The sequence below is a fragment of the Salvia splendens genome, chromosome 21, assembly GCF_004379255.2.
Source record: "Salvia splendens isolate huo1 chromosome 21, SspV2, whole genome shotgun sequence".
Classification (NCBI taxonomy): domain Eukaryota; kingdom Viridiplantae; phylum Streptophyta; class Magnoliopsida; order Lamiales; family Lamiaceae; genus Salvia; species Salvia splendens.
In genome coordinates, this window is record NC_056052.1 from 22,825,800 (window position 1) to 22,844,042 (window position 18,243).

Here is an 18,243-nt window from a genome sequence, read left to right on the forward strand (position 1 = left end):
ATTTGTAGCTAAAATGAAACATATTGATGTAAAAATTGAAAAATAGAATTCTGGCAAAAACATAGCTGGTTATTTAGTGATTCTCTGAAAAATTGATGTTGGACAAGTACTTGAATCCATAGGCCAAAACAAAAATGATTAGCATCACCATAATGCATTAACATAACATCATCCAGTCAAAATTTGTTTTCTCAAAAAACACATACAAACAAACACAATTGTCATAAATTTAAGAAAGTGTTTGATCATTAAAATAAGAGATTGATAAATCGAATGATCTAATAAGATAAACGGCGTGGGTCAAATTGCGACCGTTTGTCCGTGCTTAGTGATGACGTGTGGGGTTTGCAATCGTCGCCACCAAAATGGGATGCCACTAATTACAAATTTGTAATTTTTTTTATCTATGTAGTATTTTTTTTTCATTTTAATCATTTTCTTTCTCAATGTTTAGGGCACCCACAATGGGGCGCCCGATGGCGTCCATCTTCCTCGTATACATTAACTTAACGGGATGCTGTAAAAACAGTAATTTTGAAATAAATAAGGAAAACTCGTATCATGAGAATTGAGTTGCAACTTGCAACACAAATTCAATGATTTATAAATACTATAGAAGACTACTAAGAATAAACATGATAAATTAATAGTTTCTACATTAACATTTCGAAATGGGAGTAATAGGATAATAAGAGCAGAATAATTTGACATTAGAAAATTTTCAATCGAAATAGCCGTTACACATCTATAAATAAAATAATAAAGAAAAAAAAGGAAGGCAAGCATTAAATTCGTGAAGTCAGCAAACATTATGAATATGCTCGACACGGCACAGCGACCACACTATACACTAATCCAATTAAGAAATGATTAATCGAAAAGGACAATTCTAATTAAAAATTGGCATGTCATTATCGTGATAATAAATAGTTTTAAACAATAATTAGCGAGAGAGTCCACTAATATTAGACGGGGTGAGAAACGTGGGTCCAAGTTAGTGGTCGGTGGGTCCAGTGGTCCAATGCCCCCGGATTCTGGTCAAGAGATATAGTAATGTATGTATTGTAACGGTAACGTTGGGGTGCAGAGTTAGGACAGAAATGGTCTAATTTTGTCTCGTTTAATTAATTAACTGATAGGGTTTACCTATCAAACTAGTTATTTGAGTTAAAGACACGTGGATTTTGAGAGACATCTGAGAGAAATTGGTTTCTCCAAGAGGGAGAACAATACAAGTAGGAAGCGAATGATAAATATTACTTTAATTCATTCTTCGTGATAATACTAAAAGACTATACACATATTTATAATATATGTGGTACAAAAAGATCTCCTAACAACTAAATAATACTAAAACATAAATAAACTAAATAAATATACTGAGAGAATATCAGCTCTGTTTCGAAATAAAATAGAATATCAGGTCCCTATCATTAACACGTCTAATTGCTTTCATTGATAATAATCCCAGACCGCCGACTATTATTGTTTACGTGCACGGGTCGATCTACTATGTGGGAAGGCGGCGCCGGTAATAACATTCGTACGTTGATTAATCAAAATATATACTACCCCTTTTGTTTTGAATTCCAGATTTAATAAATAATGTTCAGACAATTAAGTAGATTTTGAATACTAGATTTAATAAAATAGTGTTTAGACAATTAAGCAGAAAAAGAATGAAGTAGGAGTAGAGAAGTGCAGAAAATTAAGTCAGAGGGAACAATTGTGTTATATTTTGTTAAAAAAAATAATATTATCTTTTTATTTGAGATGTCCTGAATAGAAATACGAGTTTCATATATGATGAGGTGGAGGGAATAGTATTAATGGATTACACTATCATATGTTGCTATAAATTTATTATCATTGGTTTGATTTTATAACTAGTCAATTTGGTCCGCCCTTGGCATGACTTGGGTACTAAAACATCAGCCGCAAGCGTGTTTTTTCATGTCATTGCCGGGTGGACGCAAAACTCATGTGTCAAAGGTGGTTCTTTTTATTCGCGCTTTCATATGAAGGTGTATATAATTGTGAAGTTGTTACATGTTAAAGAGTACTTTTTTATTTTTGATTTTTTATCCAATTGATTATTTTCGTATAGGATGGACTACTTCAAGACATCGAAACAGCAAACTTTTTTCTTCTATAGGAAAACTTAAATAAAAATTGAATTTTTCCACCGTTCTTACCGTATTGATAAAACAGGATAAAGTAATGGGTTGGAAAAATAAGCCACTAACTTTGTAGACTTTTGTGTAAATCAACCTAAATTTTTGTCAAAAAAAAATTATAGCTTTAAGTCATATCAACAGTGTGAATCACTAATCACCAATCACGCAGAGGAATTTGCCTTTTATGGTACGGTAAACGCGGGAAAAAGAAGAGCGGGAAAACGTTCATTTATTACACTGTTTTACTATACCATACGATGCCACTTAGAGCATCTCTAATAGAAATAGCTCAGTCATAGCTCAGCCACAAACTCCTTCTAACACATCAGTAGCACTAAAAACTCATCCTGCCACATCATCAGGACAAGTAACTGGACAAGTAACTGGACAAGCAATAGCCTAGCCATAGTTTAGCCACAAAAAATAAAATTATAAAAACAAATAATTAACAATCACACTAAATACGAAATTAAATTTACGACACAGATACGGGAAAACTCAATAATAATATTGAAATTTTAAAAAGTACATTAATTAAAAAAAATACATTAATTAAAAAAAACTACATTAATTCAAAAAAATCTAACGACGTTCAGTCCTCTGCGCCCACAACTCTTCAATTAAAACAAGTGGTGCGAATGAAAATGACGTGCAAATTGTTGGATATTTTAGTGTAATTGGATTGACTTGATTGATCAATATGATCATAATGAGTCAAATAAGTTGGAAGTGCGGAGTGTACACTTATTTGAATTCGTTATGATTAGACGGGGTTCGGTGGCAACGCCCCTGGCTGGGGTCGAGCTGTACAGAAAATTCATCCGGAAACGTAATTTCCGAAAGTTGAAGGACTAATTTGCAATAATTTGAAAACGAAGTCTTATGATCGATTTCTGGTTCAAAGTTGAGATCGAAATATAGACATACAGATCGCGTATATATAATGTTTCGAAATTTTTTTTAAAAAAAATTTTGAGCTGGCCGATCGGGAACCTGCAATGGCGGCCAACCGATCGGCCAGCGCCCGAAAATCGGCGTGCGCTCGCCGATTTTCTCACCGATTTGCCGCTCGCCGCCTGCAATGGTTCGGCGAGCGGACCGGCCAGCGCCGGGAATCAGCTAGCTGTCCGCTAGCCGCCATTGTGGATGCTCTTATAACTAACCTTCAAAATTTTAAAATAATAACTTTCATAATTTTTTATAATAGGAATTTGCACGATGATTCATAAACAATATGAAAAAATCGACAATGAATAAACAAAATTTTCAATTCAAATGAGTAGTAATATATCAGAATTTCAATGCATCTAAATAAACAATTAACTGACAAATGATTTTTTTTAATCTTTCTACCATAATACTGTAAAGTGAATCTCAAAATAGTATTGATGTCCTCGAAGGATCACCTGAATATTTGATAGCTGTTGTTGTTGCATAGTTTTCTTTTAATTTTGTTGATTTCGATGGAAAAAACGATTTACCAACAGCTCAATTTCATGTTCGGATGATTATTGCACCTTAAACATGGCCACTGCATGATTTCATCATAAAATGTTCTGTTTTGTAGTATTATAGTATTTCATTTAATATTTCATCACAGATGACATGTGCTAATGACGTCATTCAATAAGGGAAACCTGATCATGAATTATTGCAAATCTACTATCTTAGGGAAGACAGAAGGGGATAAACAAACAAAGAGCACATTCACATAGTAAATGCAAATTCAAACAGATAAAATGATTTGATATGAATTGAATTGGAGTAGTTACCTTTGATTACGAAATAGGATTTGAGCCTTGAGACAGTCTCACACTACAAAATCACAACAAATTAGAGAGAGTTTACTTCTTCTTTTTACCAGGAATGGCCACCCTTTTTCCCTTCAAGGTTCTGCAGTTGTTCTTGGTCCTCTGCCCCCTACACGGCAATCCCTGAATGTGCCTCACGCCTCGGTAGCACTGTATCTCCTTTAGCCTTCTAATTGCAAGCGCATTGAACCTCCTCTACAGTTGTTAAGAACATACCCAATTGTTACATATCCAAAAATACAAATCCTTACAGAAATGGAAACTGTGTGCGCAACAATACATAATAGGACTGAGTTTTTGAAGAATAACACAATCCAACAAGCTCAAAATTGTTCAATTCATCAAAGCATGCGGCTGATTAGTCTAGGCAGATTTTTACTATACTAATCTCAAGGAATAGCTATGGGAGTTTTAACTCCTACAAGTGAGTATTTTCAACTAAATGCAATGACATATATAGACAGGTTCGAATTCATGCAACAATCAAAGGTTTTTATTTCCTTTTGTGAGCTTGCAAAATCAAGATAGTTTACAAATGTGTACATCTATAGAGCTCATGACCTTAAACTCCAATGGAAGAAAGAGTGACGGTACACCATGCAAAGTATGGCTGTAAATAGACCAAACCATGAAAGAAAAATGTGAAACTTTGACACTAAACTCGCACTATATTCGTGAACAACCTCTGCCTTAGGTTTTAGCATTTAGAGATGAATTCTAACCGATAACAAATGCTTCAAGATGATAATGGTTGAAACTATAGTACTATACTTGTATGTGCCTCACATGTAAACACCTTGCCTTGAGTTTTGGAATCCAGAGACAAGATCAACCCTATCAGAAATGCTTCAAGATGACAATGTCCACTTAAAACTAAGATCAAACTACATCAAACCTTGCTGCTTGGCAAGCATTCGTCATTTCAAACTCAATCCTTGTGCTAAAATCTCCCCGAGGTCAATCCTAACTACTCCTACATAATTGTTTAACTTTAAAGTGCGTTTTTCACAAGCACTATTAGGCTATAAAAAATTCAACTAACTCTAGTCCAATAACACTCAACACAGCAACACCATAAAGTCACCTAAAATCGGAAACACAAACAATCAAACACTTACAAGATCTCCTTCAATCATATACTTAGAGACCTCCTCACGCAAAATAGTGAGCTCCTCTTCAGAGAAATCTTTTGTCAATTTGTTCTCGAAACTGAGGTCGTTGAGAATCTGCCTGGCGCTAGTGCGCCCGATTCCATGAATGTACTGCAACGAGTACTCCACTCTCTTGTTGTTCGGAATCTCGACTCCGCCAACACGAGCGCATTTGATACTCAATCCACCGATCTAACCACAAATAAAAACACACAGTCAATCCATCTGTATACTTGGACAAAACGAAATTGAAATGAAGTTTCCGAGAGTTTTACCTTGGGGGAAGCGGTGGGTAGCGGAAAGGAGAGCGAGAATTTGGAGGAGTTAGAGATAGGGTTGGAGATGAGGGGGAGAGAAGGCAGTACTGGTGTAGCTAACGCTTGCGCCATTTTCACTGCAAATTGGGGATGAGAGGAGAGATTGGTTGCTGCCTTTTTCTTATCCGTTGGTGCAACTCGGACGGGTCGGACCTGACTTGAATCCAAGTTGGGTTATTTGGGCTTGGGCTTTGGCTTGGGCTTTGGCTTGGGCTTGGGCTTACTATTTATGTTGAAATATGAATTTAATCTATGTCGTCACTTAAAAGAGCAAATACCAGTCGTGTCATTTCATCTCTACAATTCCAAAATTATATTCTTAGGACTTGTTTGATAGCCCATGGAGGATAAAAAGGGGCCCAGTTAGTAATCAAGGAATGGAGGGCCCGTAGGCCAATATTTGTTATCACTAACAGCCGTTTGATAGGCAAGATATATTGCCTACTTATTCTTTGGTCATTGTTTGATACATATTATCGAAAAATCATGATATGCTACAACCATCTACTACAAATCAATAAATTAGAAAATGTTGTCTATAAAAAAAACGAAAATGTAACCATATAATTTTTTCCATCATAAAATAATGAAAACAGTCTAAACTTTACGATTTTTCAGACATATTTTTATAATTATGAATTTCATACTTTTTTTTACTATTTGCCATAAACTTAAAAAATAATGATTTTGATCAAACTAATAAAATAAATAAAAAGAAAAAACCTTCATTAATAATCTTATTACTTGGGTTGGATTGCTGGATTTTACCCTCTAGCGATTATAAACATTTTCAAATACTAGTATTTTATTTAAATTTTATATTTAATCAGAACGATTATAAACATTTTCAAATACTAGTATTTTATTTAAATTTTATATTTAATCAGAATTATAAACATTTTCAAATACTAGTATTTTATTTAAATTTTATATTTAATCAGAAATAAAGAATTATAGTCTCACATCTTCCAATCCAAATCCCAATTTGAAAGGAGCCATAACCCTCGGATGAATTGCAAATCAGAATTCAATATTTATCGAATTCCGATCATTCGATTCCCCATTCAGAGGCGCTGAATCTCCGCTTCTCGCCATGAACCCCACGTTGTCGCCGCCGTTCATGGCGGACACCGCCTTCTCGCCCTCCGACGACGGAGACGGGAGCATCGAGGACGCGTGGCACGACAACATCCAATACCTCATCAACATCTCTGCCATCGGAGCCCTCACCTGCTCCTCATCTTCATCTTCGTCAAGCTGCGGAGCGACCACCGCCGCGTTCCCGGCCCCACCGCCATCGCCTCCAACCTGAGATGCAACTGAGATACACAATTGAATTTGCAGCTAGGGTTTGAGAGCAAATGAACTCAAAAATGGCGTATGTGGGAAGATTTGAGAAACCACCAAGTGGAAGAATGAAATTTGCGTGCCTTTTGTGGATCCAATAATTGATGCAGCTTATTTATCCAAAAAAACAGCCCAAGATAATAATCTGTGCATTTGTTGCTCAATCTGCGGGCCTATGCGGGCCAGAGTACAAAAACGGGCTGATATGGTGGCCCAACAAGGGTATCAAATGAACGAAAATAACTAGATACTAATCTATTTCTTGGCTATGCAGGCTATCAAACGACCCTTAAATAATGTAAACATGTAGACATATGGCAATACAAATCAACAATCATTTTCATAATGACGTTATTCCCGACAATATACAAGAAATAAATCCTCTAGATTTCGAAATCTACTTTGGATATTTTTAATGTAATCACAAGTTTGTAATTTATAAAACACTTCATCAGAAAAAAAATTAGATGGAAATAATTTATAAGCAATTGGCTTTCGTCCTGTCTTTACAGTACATATATCTCAGTATAGCAAAACTTTCCCTTAAAACTAAACCTGATTAGAGGAGTTTGCATACACCATGACTTTTAACTCCACTTCGTAATCGAGCCGAGGCAGATCCTACATTTATAACTCATCCTTCACTCCGTTGTCGCTGCTGCTGCTGTCGTCTTTGCGGCTAGCAGCATCTTTTGAAGCAGTGCTCCTCACTGACGAGGCTGGCTTCTGAAGCTTGAACGGGATTGAGGCATGTTTTTTCAAGAACTTGTAGAAGGCCACCACGGTGCGATCATCCTCAAAAGTAATCTGCATGAGCATAGTTTGATCCGGTTCGGTTTTCATAAGATATGTTGCAGTCAGAACGAGATGAATCATTCAGCAATAGAATTTGATATGAGAAGCAAAGCTATCTTACTGGATCGAAGCTCTTGTTGCCAGCCGGGAAGAAGAGAATTGTGGGGAATCCATCAGACTGCAAAACAACACAGAGATATGCATCAGTATATTGTCAATCAGACTGCATTTATCATAGAACTCATGCACAAATTTAAAGCTGTTACAACAATTTTTGAAAAGAGCAGACAATCTTGATTTGGCTGAGTATTCTTTTCCTAGTTAAAGCAGATTTAAGAACTAAATCAAATGATTACTGGGAATACGAGGTTCTACCACGTATAACACATTTTGACCTTAATTTGCAATATTCACACATTTTTAAAATGTTGCAATTTACTAGCCACCTAGAAAATTCTCACTTGGAACATACTTAACTTTTTCACTTGGTATGGAACGGTTTTAATTCATTAGAGAATTACATATTCGGGTAAATGATAATTAACCCTTCTAACGCCCTATGAACAACCACATAATACCTTGGCTCGTGGGTGCTCGTTTGTCGTCCCATCCATCTTAGCTATGACGAGGGAGTCAATGCCTCTCAAATGCTTGCCAAGCTTGTTATATATAGGTTCCAAAGATTGACAGTGTCCACACCAGGGAGCATACAACTGTTTGTAAACAAATGATAATCATAAATCAAGATTACAGACTAAACTTTCATATGTTTCACTGTTGTTCTGACTTTGGTCATGGTAACATAAATATATACCTCAAGAAGAACATCTTTTGACTCATCCAAGACAATCTCATCAAAGTTGTCACCAACTACAATCTTGACGTCCCCATCATTCTGCATTAGGACAAATGCAAAGAAGTTGGAACAGAGACATTACACCAATATTAATACAACCACATCTTAAAAAAACAAATAATCTTGTAAGGAAAAAAGGCATTACGTTTTCTGGAATAGGGTCCGACTTGTAGAATGGCTTGAGATTGTCTCCCAGGAACTTTTGTCCGAAAGACTGCATATCGAAACAAAGTAAGTTTGAATGCGTCTTATGTTGTTTCAAAAAACTAAAAAGCCAGTTAATGAGTAACCTTGATATTGTCAACAGTTATTTCACCATCTAACATAAATTTCCGGGCATCGTCATTTCCAGTATATGCAAGAACCTGCATCCAACATTTTGGTTATCATCTGATACTTGAATCTCTAAAATGCAGGAGTTATAAGTATAGATAGTTTAGTCTTCTAATGCATACACTTGGAGTTTCTCCATCAACTCCAAAGTACTCTGAAACAGGTTTTCCAACATCTTCATTGTCCAATTCGACATAAACACATAAGAGCTGCAGATTTTAAACATAAGATCTCTCAGTTGAATAACTTTGATAAACAAATACAATGAATGAGGGAGAATAGGAGCAACATGTAATGCATTAGACGGTTGTGATCGAGTGTGTAAACATTATACTAACTTAAAACTGACAAGTAATTTCCAGACCTTTCCTTTGAAAACTTTTGCTGCTTCTGTGAATATCGGATAAAATTTTTCCGAGTCATTAGAAGTTGCGAAAAGTATCAACTGCAATATAGAAATAACTAAAAAATCAAAAGGGAATGACAAAAACGACATATCCTCTGTACAACCATAACGTAAATAAGCAGAATACCTGTTTCTTTATTGGATTCTCAAATACCAATGGAGCACTTTCTCTAGTCATACTGGTGACAAGAGCAAGCTTGTTCTCATATACAAATTCAGCAATTGCAGATTTAGTGAATTGACCACCTGCTGATACAAAATTGTCAATGAATACCGTTGATTCGCACAGAAAAAGGAACTGATTTCCGTAAGATGTGAGACTACTATGAGTTTATAACTGACCAAATTGGTTAAATTTCTCCTCATCTTTCTTGATCATGACAACAGACGGGCGTTTGGCCTGTGGATCAATCTGGAAGAGTTTCGCTACTTCTGGACTGGTCGTCTGGTAGAAGTTAACATCATCTTCAAGCTTTGAAGCACCAGAAAACTCCTCGCTATCTGGGCCCTATATCAGTATTTCGAAATGTAAAGCAAGAATAAAGTTACTTCATTGTTCAAATCAGTATAAACAAGATGCAAACTCATAAACTCTATTAAAAAAGGCGGCATAATTAAGGAAAAAGCTACGTTAACAGAAATCCAGTGGGTAACATGGTAGCAGAAGAAAATTCCCTATTAAGATGGAGAAAATCATACCACCAGACTCTCGAGATAAGCCAAAACTATCTTGTCCTCGTCTGCCAAGACACGCTCTGCCTCTTCCGTGGTTGTAATATTGTGCAATCCAGGGCCTGTCTTTTTCTTCAACCATGATACAATAGCATCCCTGCAACATAGATATAAAGAACATCATTACCGGAACTATTACTCAAAAGCTCTGTAATTAGCATCCTGAAATTTTACTTCAGATAATATTACATTTGCATATATTATATTGTTATTCATTAGATCAATATTGACATATACCAATAATAACATGAAAAAAAAAACAAAAAATATATCATTATGTTAGCTACATAAGAGTTCTATCCTTTATTTCATTTCAAACAGATCACATTAACATAAATACAGAATTTGCAGCTGCCAATTTGTAGATTTCACCAACGTTTAACCAAGTCCATCAGCTGAAGCAGCAGGGATTCAAAGAGGAAGGCATTGAATTTCATACTAATAAAATTCATTTTAAGTAAACTGGAATTAAATACGAGTAAATCTTACTTAGTGCGTTGACCAGGGTAGGGTTTGTGCACGCCATCGACGAAGAAGAAAATGGTCGGGAATCCCTGCACGTCGAACTTCTGGCCGAGCTCCGTCTCCTCTGCAGCGTCGACCTTCGCCAGTACCACAGCCTCGTCCTTCAGCTCCGTCGCGGCGGCAGCGTACTCCGGCGCCAGAGCTTGGCAATGGCCGCACCACGGCGCGTAGAACTCCACCATCACGAATGTGTTCTTCTCAATGAACTCGCTGAAGTTCGATTGCCTCAGCACGACCACGTGCGTCTCGTCCACCTCCGCGGCAGTGTGACCACCGTCGTCTTCGCCGTATGCCGCCGATTCTTCGTCATCTTCCAGATCGGCGTAGTTCTCGTAGTCATGGGGATTTCCGTAATGGTCGGAATCACCCAACGGCACGGCATCGCTCTGCTCCACCTGCTCGAGGAAACTGAGATCTTCGTCTTCTTCCGATTTCGATGGATGTATATGCGAGAATATTAAGCAGATAAAAATCGAGATAACTAGCAGAGATTTCATCGCCATTGCAATAAACAATTAAGCTAGATTTTCTCGAAAACTGATAATTTGTTACATGAAACTGTGTGGGTAGTAGCTTGACTAAAATGGAGTGTGCGAAAATGGCGGTGGCGGATTCACGCAGGTCACAATGGTGGGGACGCGTCACGTGGAAGTTTATTATTCGTCAGCGGCGTGGAGGGACCACTAGATTACGAACACGTGGAATGAAGATATTTGACTTTCTAAGAGCATCTCCAGTGGACGGATGTCCACTAGGACATCCACTAGGACATCCCGAAAACACCTCCCGCCACGTCACAAGTACTTCCCATCCCACAGCCACGTCACTAGGACATCCCCTTCACAATCCGCTCTTCCCATCGCCCTTCCCACTAGAACTTCCCGCAATAAAAAAAAATCACAAATTCACAAATAAAACAATTTACGTTTACGGAAATAAAATTTCAACACGAATACGAACGGGAAAAATTAATAACTTCATTTAAAAAAAACATACATGATTTGAAAAAAAAAATTACATAGTAATAAAACAAAAAAAGTACTAACATCAACGTCAACCCTTCCACGTCCAAACCTCTTCGATAATATCGTTCTGAAGTCGAACATGGGCATCTGTTTGCCGCATGTCGGCAAATGCACGCATCCGCTCGACCTCTCCATGAGGTACCCCCATATTCACATTCGCGGTGGCCACGCCGTGACTTGAACCTGCACCCGTATCATCTTCATTGGTCCACTGAGTCAGTTCCGCACCTTCATTTTCGACAATCATGTTGTGCATTATGATACATGCGTACATGACATCGCCGATGTTGGGCAGTCCTTCCAGGCGGCGGGGCAGTTCTTCCACTCCTAATGCATACAATCTATGCTGCCCAACATCCCAGGGAACCCGTGGACCGACCCACGCATATCTACCAGACTCTGGCAGTCTTCGGGGCTCGGACTCCGAAGATACCGCTCACCGAATATCGCTCTCACGCCCGCGCAAAAATTCTGCAGACACTCGACGGTTGTCGACTCGCCAATGTGGAGGTACTCGTCGAACATGTCGGCCGCGCCTCCGTACGCCAGTTGTCTGATTGCGACAGTGCACTTCTGCAAGGGCGTGAGTCCGGGTTTGCCAGCTACATCCTCCCAGATCCTAAAATACAGGTATCTTCTCTCTAAAGCACCCACGATGTGCAGAAACAGCGGACGATGCATCCTAAAGCGTCGCCGGAATAAGGCTTCCCCAAAACGCGGTTGCGGAGCGAAGTAGTCTGCATACAACCGAATATGTGCAGCAATGTGGTCACGGGGGTACTGTAGTTCGACGATGGATCGGCCGAGGTACCGCAGCCTGCTGCCGCCGCTGCGTCCTCTGCTGTAGCAGCCTATCTATCGCATCTTCCACAACGACCTCCAATTCATTCTCGCTATCACTGTCACTAGACATTCTAGATATACTTGAAATTAGAGATGTAGAGAGAGAAACTTGTTAACACAAGTGGTGCGAATGAAATAAAATTCAACGAGCCGTATATATAGAGTTTTAAAAAATTAAAAAAAATTTAAAAATCGGACGTCCGACCCGGACGTCCGACCCACGCCACAATGGCGGATGTCCGCCCGCCCGTCGCGCCGACGTCCGAGGACACCCGACGTCCTCACGGGACGTCCGTATCCGACCTCCCCTGCCACAATGGCGGACGTCCTGGTCGCCCGTCGCGCACGTCCGACCGGACGTCCGCCATTGGAGATGCTCTAAGAGCATCTAGTTCTTGGACAGGCAAAAGTCCAGCCATAGCCCAGCCACAAACTCATCTGCCACATCAACAGCACTAAATTCCTATTGCCACATTAGCAGGACAATCAACTGGACAAGCAATAGCTCAGTCATAGCTCAGCCACATCATCAGCACTAAAAATAAATAATTAAACAATCACACAAAATACGAAATTAAATTTACGATACACGGGAAAATTCAATAATAATATTAAAATTTCAAAAAGTACACTAATTAAAAAAAGTCAAATAAAAAAATTACATTACTTAAAAAAAACTCCTAATCCACGCACGAGCCCCCCGCCACCGCCGCCGCCTCACTCCTCGCCGTCGTCGTCGTCGTTGCCGCTATCCGGGACCCCCAAATCTGCAGCATCTGAGCCTGCGTCAGAGCCCCCCACCTGTGCCGCGCCGGGATTCAAATCCTCTCGCATACTCACGAGCACGGCGTGAAAAAAACTCTTCTCCTCGGGGTCAGTTGCATTCTTCCATTGATCTATGATCTTGATCATCTGAGCCCGCGTTTGTTGACGTTCCAAGAAGATGAGGCCGGCTGTCGAGCTGCCAACAGGGGGATGCCGATTGGACCTCCTGGGACCTCTGGCGATCGCGTTGCGCCTGCCTTTGACCAATCGGGCGAGTGCGGCGAGTAAACGCAGGAGGGGACGGGGTCTCCTGAGCATCTTCAGGGAGGTCGTGGTAACTGCCGCCGGCGTAATCACCGGTATAGTTCATGCGCTGTTTCTTCGGCCAGCCTGCATCGACACCTGCCTGAAACTTCTCGGAGTCCATTAGCACCTCGTAGCAGTTCTAGTAGGTGAAGTCCTTGTAAAGACAGGGCTGAGGGAACTGTTTCTCTGCCAGCCTCCTGCAGTCCTCGTCAGTTTGGCCGCTGGACTACATTCGGAGGGCGTTGGTGTACAAGCCCGAAAATCGGAAGATTCCAGCCCGGATTCGGTCCCACCCCTTCCGGCACTCCTCCCCGCTGCGTGGCCTCCCCTCAGGACAAAATGCCTTGTAGGCTGCTGCTATGTTAGCCCACAAGTTAAGGATCCTCTGATTGTTCGAGACGAGGGGGTCATTGCAAACACTGACCCACGCCTTGGACAGCGCGACGTTCTCCGCGTCTGTCCACTTCCTCCGTACCTCCGGTTGCGACGACTCGCCGACCACCTTCTTCCCCTTCTTCTTCTTGGGCGCGCCCCGACCCCGCCCCACGGGAGTGTCCGGTGCCCCGAGATCTATTCCCAACTCCTCTAAGGAGAAGGTCTCAATCCCCTGGAAGTGCGTCTCCGCTGGGGTCGATGTGTGCGAAGAAGCAGTACCAAAATCAAAGTTGGTGCGATAGACGTCAGAGCCCCCCGGCGTCCCCTGCATCCCCCCCCGGCGTCCCATGCATCCCCGGGTACCCCGGCGTCATCTGCATCCCGGGTGCCCACCCCGGCATCATCGGCATCCCGGGTTACATCCCCGGTACCCCCTGCATCGCAGGACCCCCCGGCATCCCCTGCCATCCCGGCATACCACCCCCAGATGCCATCCCGGGCATCATCTGCTGCCAAGGGTACATGTTGTTGTAGTACCCCGCCATCTGACTCCATCCACCTCCCACGGGGACCGTGGGAGTTTGAGACCCGCTCGTCCCTGAAGTTGGCTCGTTGTTGAGATCCATTTCTCGTTGTTGCTCTTATACAGAAATTAAGATAGAGAAAGTACTCGTTAAAACAAGTGGTGCGAATGCAAATGACCTGCAAATTGCGTATATATAGAGTTCCGAAAATTAAAAAAAATCAAAAATCCGCTCGCCGATCGGGAGGCTGCAATAGAGGCGAGCGGATCAGCGAGCGCTAGCCGAAATTCTCACCGATTTGGCGCTCGCCGGCTGCAATAGTTCGGCAAGCCGGTCGCTCGCCTATTATTAGAGATGCTCTAATTAATGTAGTATACTTACATTATTTATTATATGTTTAAGTCATTTTGTTTTTGGTAGGATTTTGATTCAAAGTTGATTATTTTAAAACTTGATCTGTTTGAAAGATAGAATTACTCATCCATAAAATTACTCATTTTATATTTTAGATAAATAAAATAGGAATGCAACCCACCAATAAAACAGAAAATTCAACATAAAAGAGAAAACATCAAAATTACAAATCCAATCTCTCAGCCTAAAGCAAAACCCAATAGAGGGCTAGTTTGGAGTCCAAGTCCCAATTCACACAACATGACATTATATACTAGTATGCACAAAGTTGTAGTCATTTACTATTACCAATTCACCATTTGGAAACAGTAAGGAACAAATCAGATGATATGTCTCAACACACAATTAAACCCAAATTGAATGCATTTTTGCAGTTGGTATGTACACAACAACATGACTCCCTCAAAACTCACTGGTCCATGACTTGTAGTAGTGCAGCATCTCTTTTCTCCACATCTGCATATAATAGTAGGAGTAATACATAGCTTTAGTTCCTGTTTAGCATTCTTGAAGAGTTTAGCAATACATATATCTTCAACAAGAGGGCCTTTCAAATTTAAAAAAAAAAACAACTCATCATAAAGCAAAATATAATGAGCTTGAATGAACAAGGTTGTACCGTACCTATATCATGTCTTCGATAGTATTCAAATGCAGGATACCAGTTCAAGGCAGCATCATGCCTTTGATAGTACACCTTATTAAACGCGGTTATGCATTTGGGGCAACATCTCCGGAGCGAGGCGTTTAGGAAAACAGGTAGCAGTTGTGGATCATCACCACATACCTTCAATATCTCTACTACAGGTCTAGGTAAACCATCTCCATCAGACGTACTATAATAATGCGAAGAGGAAAAGCCATATGCACAGATAGAGATATTCGGGATGAGCTCAACTGCCTCAAGATTTTGCTCAACGAAGAGCACCATGATGGAGTAAGCTTCCCACACGCTACACGTATATCTGAGTCCCATTCCCCATTACTACTACTTGTTCTGAACTCATCCAGCTCTGGCAAATGAAGGCCCACCACCTCAAATTTTTGAATATTTGGAACATCGAACCTCCCATTCGTAATCCTATTTTCATACACGTATATGCTTACGACCTCTCCAATGACGGGCTGCAGATTCTTAAGCCCATCCAGTCATAGTTAGAGTTGACGTCGTGAATCACCAATTCTTTCGGGCAAGGAAATTTAGGCCACAAGTCATGCCTATATGATACAATCCCAGCCGAGCTGCAACCTCGGCAAGAGCCGAGCATGGTCCCAGCCGAGCTGCAACCTCGGCATGAGCCGAGCATGGTCCCAGCCGAGCTGCAATCTCGGCATGAGCCGCGCATGGAGCAGGGGTCGACTCCGGCAGACGGACAGCCTCGGGAAGAGCCGGTCGAGGAGCAGAGTGTAGCAAGGGAGGAAGTATCCATTGCGAAGACAAGGCCGGCGAGGAACGTGAAGCCTCCGAGTCGATTCGGCGACTTTGTGGCCCGATAGCCTCTTTCCATATTTTTGTTATTTTCGATCTTTTTATTTATTTATTTTTTGCATATTTTATTATTTATTTTGACATTGGGTCGAGCGTAATTATAAGCTCCGTCGGGTTTTCTTGTTGGTTCTTTCCCGATGATTAGGATTAGGTCGAACCAAACCTAGGGTCCGTAGATTATAAATAGGGCTGTTATATCACAACGTATGAATAACAAAGAATATTTTTGCCCTAATCGCTGTTGCTTAATGATCAAGAAAACTCAGAAACGAGCTGCCCGACGAGAGGAACTCGCGCACAGCCGTTTTCGGGAGATTCCGCCGACCCTCGTGAAGGGCGCCGGACGTGGGAGAACGACGAAAGGCTTCGTCGGGTTCAGTTAAGGGAAGGGAGCCTTAACATCTGATCGCCCGCCGTCCTGTTGGGACCCCCCCCAACGGTTCACATCGCGCGAATCACCGTTCGATCGGCCCGAGAGGGTCAAGATGGCTGCACCACGATTCGATGGCTCGGACGCTACCAATTGGGTGTCCCGGGTCCAGTTTTATTTTAATCATATGATGATGCCGGACGCACAACGCTTACACTACGCCGTAATGTTGTTCGACCCACCGGCGTCGGAATGGGTTTTTAACTATTGCGCGAACAATGAATTTGTCACGTGGCAGGAGTTCTTGGATGATGTGCGCCATCGTTTTGATAGACAAAGCTTTCAAGACTACTTCGGTCTAATTGCGAAGTTGACACAGACCGGAACGGTGCTCGAGTATCATGACACGTTTGAGAGATACCTTAACCGGATTCAGGGCGTTCCGGAGAAACAGCTCTTCACGTTGTTCGTGGCCGGTTTAAAACCGGCTATGCAGGAAAGGTTGCGCCTACATCGGCCGCCGTCCCTAGCCGCGGCGATGGCCTTAACCTTGGAACTGGCGGACTCGCACCCCGATCGACAACAGCCACAGATGACTGCTCGTCGCCCGTGGCAACCTCGGGATGGTCGCAATCCGACAGCCCCGAACCCCGCCCAATCTTCGGCCCAGACCCCCGTAGGTCTGCCTCAGCAGGCGGCTCAGGGCCGAGCTCCCATCCACCCTCGTCCCCCTCAAATCCGGGTGTCTCAGGCTGAAAAAGCAGAACGGGCAAGGCTGGGCCTCTGCTACTTCTGCCCGGATAAGTGGGTTGTGGGGCACGTCTGCAAGCAGCGACTACTCTGTTATGCCGATGATCCGATCGATGTGGAGGACGAGGATCTAGAGAACATCCCGACTGAGGACTTAGAGGATACAGAGGTAGCGCATGTCCACACGATGAATGGCGGCCGACGGTCGCGCCCCTTGAATGTGATGGGGACCATCCAGGACCGAGAAGTGAGTATTTTGATTGATACGGGGAGTGATCGGGATTTTCTCCACCCACAGATCGCAGAGGGATTGCACCTACCGATCGACCCTATTCGGCCGTTTAGGGTGATTGTGGGGAATGGCGAGGCACTGCTTTGCACGCACATCTCAAAGCAGACAAAAGTGGACATACAAGGAACCACATTCTTGGTGGATCTCCACATTTTGCCGGTGCATGGACCGGACGTGATATTGGGGATGGACTGGCTCGAGTCCTTGGGACCAATCACTGCAGACTTCGCGGATAAGAAGCTTACTTTCTCTCAGGGGAATCGCCAGGTCGTGCTGAAGGGTATATTGCCCCCTCCCCGCCGCGTTAATCTCCATCTGATGGCTTCGTTGGTACCACCACGTCTGGGGCACGACGTCTTCGAACTGTTGTTACTAGACCCAGAAACCGTTCACGGCGGGGCCGCAACGAGTGAGGAGTTTCCGCCGGGCCTACCGTCGGGTATAGTGGAGGTATTGACAAAATTCAGGACGGTTTTCAGCTTGCCGATGGGGATACCCCCCAAACGTCCTTTCGACCACCGAGTCCATCTGTTGCCGGGGACGCGACCCATCAACGTACGACCTTATCGCTATCCTTACTTTCAGAAGAATGAGATTGAGCGGCAGGTGAAAGACATGCTTGAACAGGGCATGATACAAC

General features: G+C 42.0%; 3 protein-coding genes across 4 annotated transcripts; all 3 read right to left on the minus strand.

Moving 5' to 3' along the window:
• Positions 1 to 3,864: 3,864 nt before the first annotated feature.
• On the minus strand, positions 3,865 to 5,575 carry LOC121785526 (30S ribosomal protein S13, chloroplastic-like). Its single transcript, XM_042183981.1, has 3 exons — positions 5,415 to 5,575; positions 5,107 to 5,331; positions 3,865 to 4,183 (listed from the first exon to the last, which is right to left on the minus strand). The coding sequence occupies exons 1-3, from the start codon at positions 5,526 to 5,528 to the stop codon at positions 4,022 to 4,024; spliced, it is 501 nt and encodes a 166-aa protein (XP_042039915.1). The 5' UTR covers positions 5,529 to 5,575; the 3' UTR covers positions 3,865 to 4,021.
• Positions 5,576 to 7,266: 1,691 nt separating this feature from the next.
• Positions 7,267 to 11,055, minus strand: LOC121784970 (protein disulfide isomerase-like 1-4). 2 transcript variants are annotated; one of them, XM_042183262.1, is made up of 12 exons: positions 10,415 to 11,055; positions 9,893 to 10,022; positions 9,536 to 9,701; positions 9,321 to 9,439; positions 9,152 to 9,232; positions 8,910 to 8,996; positions 8,745 to 8,819; positions 8,600 to 8,668; positions 8,413 to 8,496; positions 8,177 to 8,311; positions 7,720 to 7,776; positions 7,267 to 7,610 (listed from the first exon to the last, which is right to left on the minus strand). In XM_042183262.1, the coding sequence occupies exons 1-12, from the start codon at positions 10,951 to 10,953 to the stop codon at positions 7,431 to 7,433; spliced, it is 1,722 nt and encodes a 573-aa protein (XP_042039196.1). In that variant the 5' UTR covers positions 10,954 to 11,055; the 3' UTR covers positions 7,267 to 7,430. The 2 variants fall into 2 exon arrangements, with proteins under 2 accessions (XP_042039196.1, XP_042039197.1); XM_042183263.1 differs by having other exon boundaries at positions 8,413 to 8,493; positions 10,415 to 11,054.
• A 3,980-nt stretch (positions 11,056 to 15,035) lies between these two features.
• Positions 15,036 to 15,885, minus strand: LOC121784683. Its single transcript, XM_042182882.1, has 2 exons — positions 15,327 to 15,885; positions 15,036 to 15,158 (listed from the first exon to the last, which is right to left on the minus strand). Exons 1-2 carry the CDS (start codon positions 15,676 to 15,678, stop codon positions 15,112 to 15,114), a joined length of 399 nt encoding a protein of 132 aa, XP_042038816.1. The 5' UTR covers positions 15,679 to 15,885; the 3' UTR covers positions 15,036 to 15,111.
• Between the last annotated feature and the right edge of the window lie 2,358 nt (positions 15,886 to 18,243).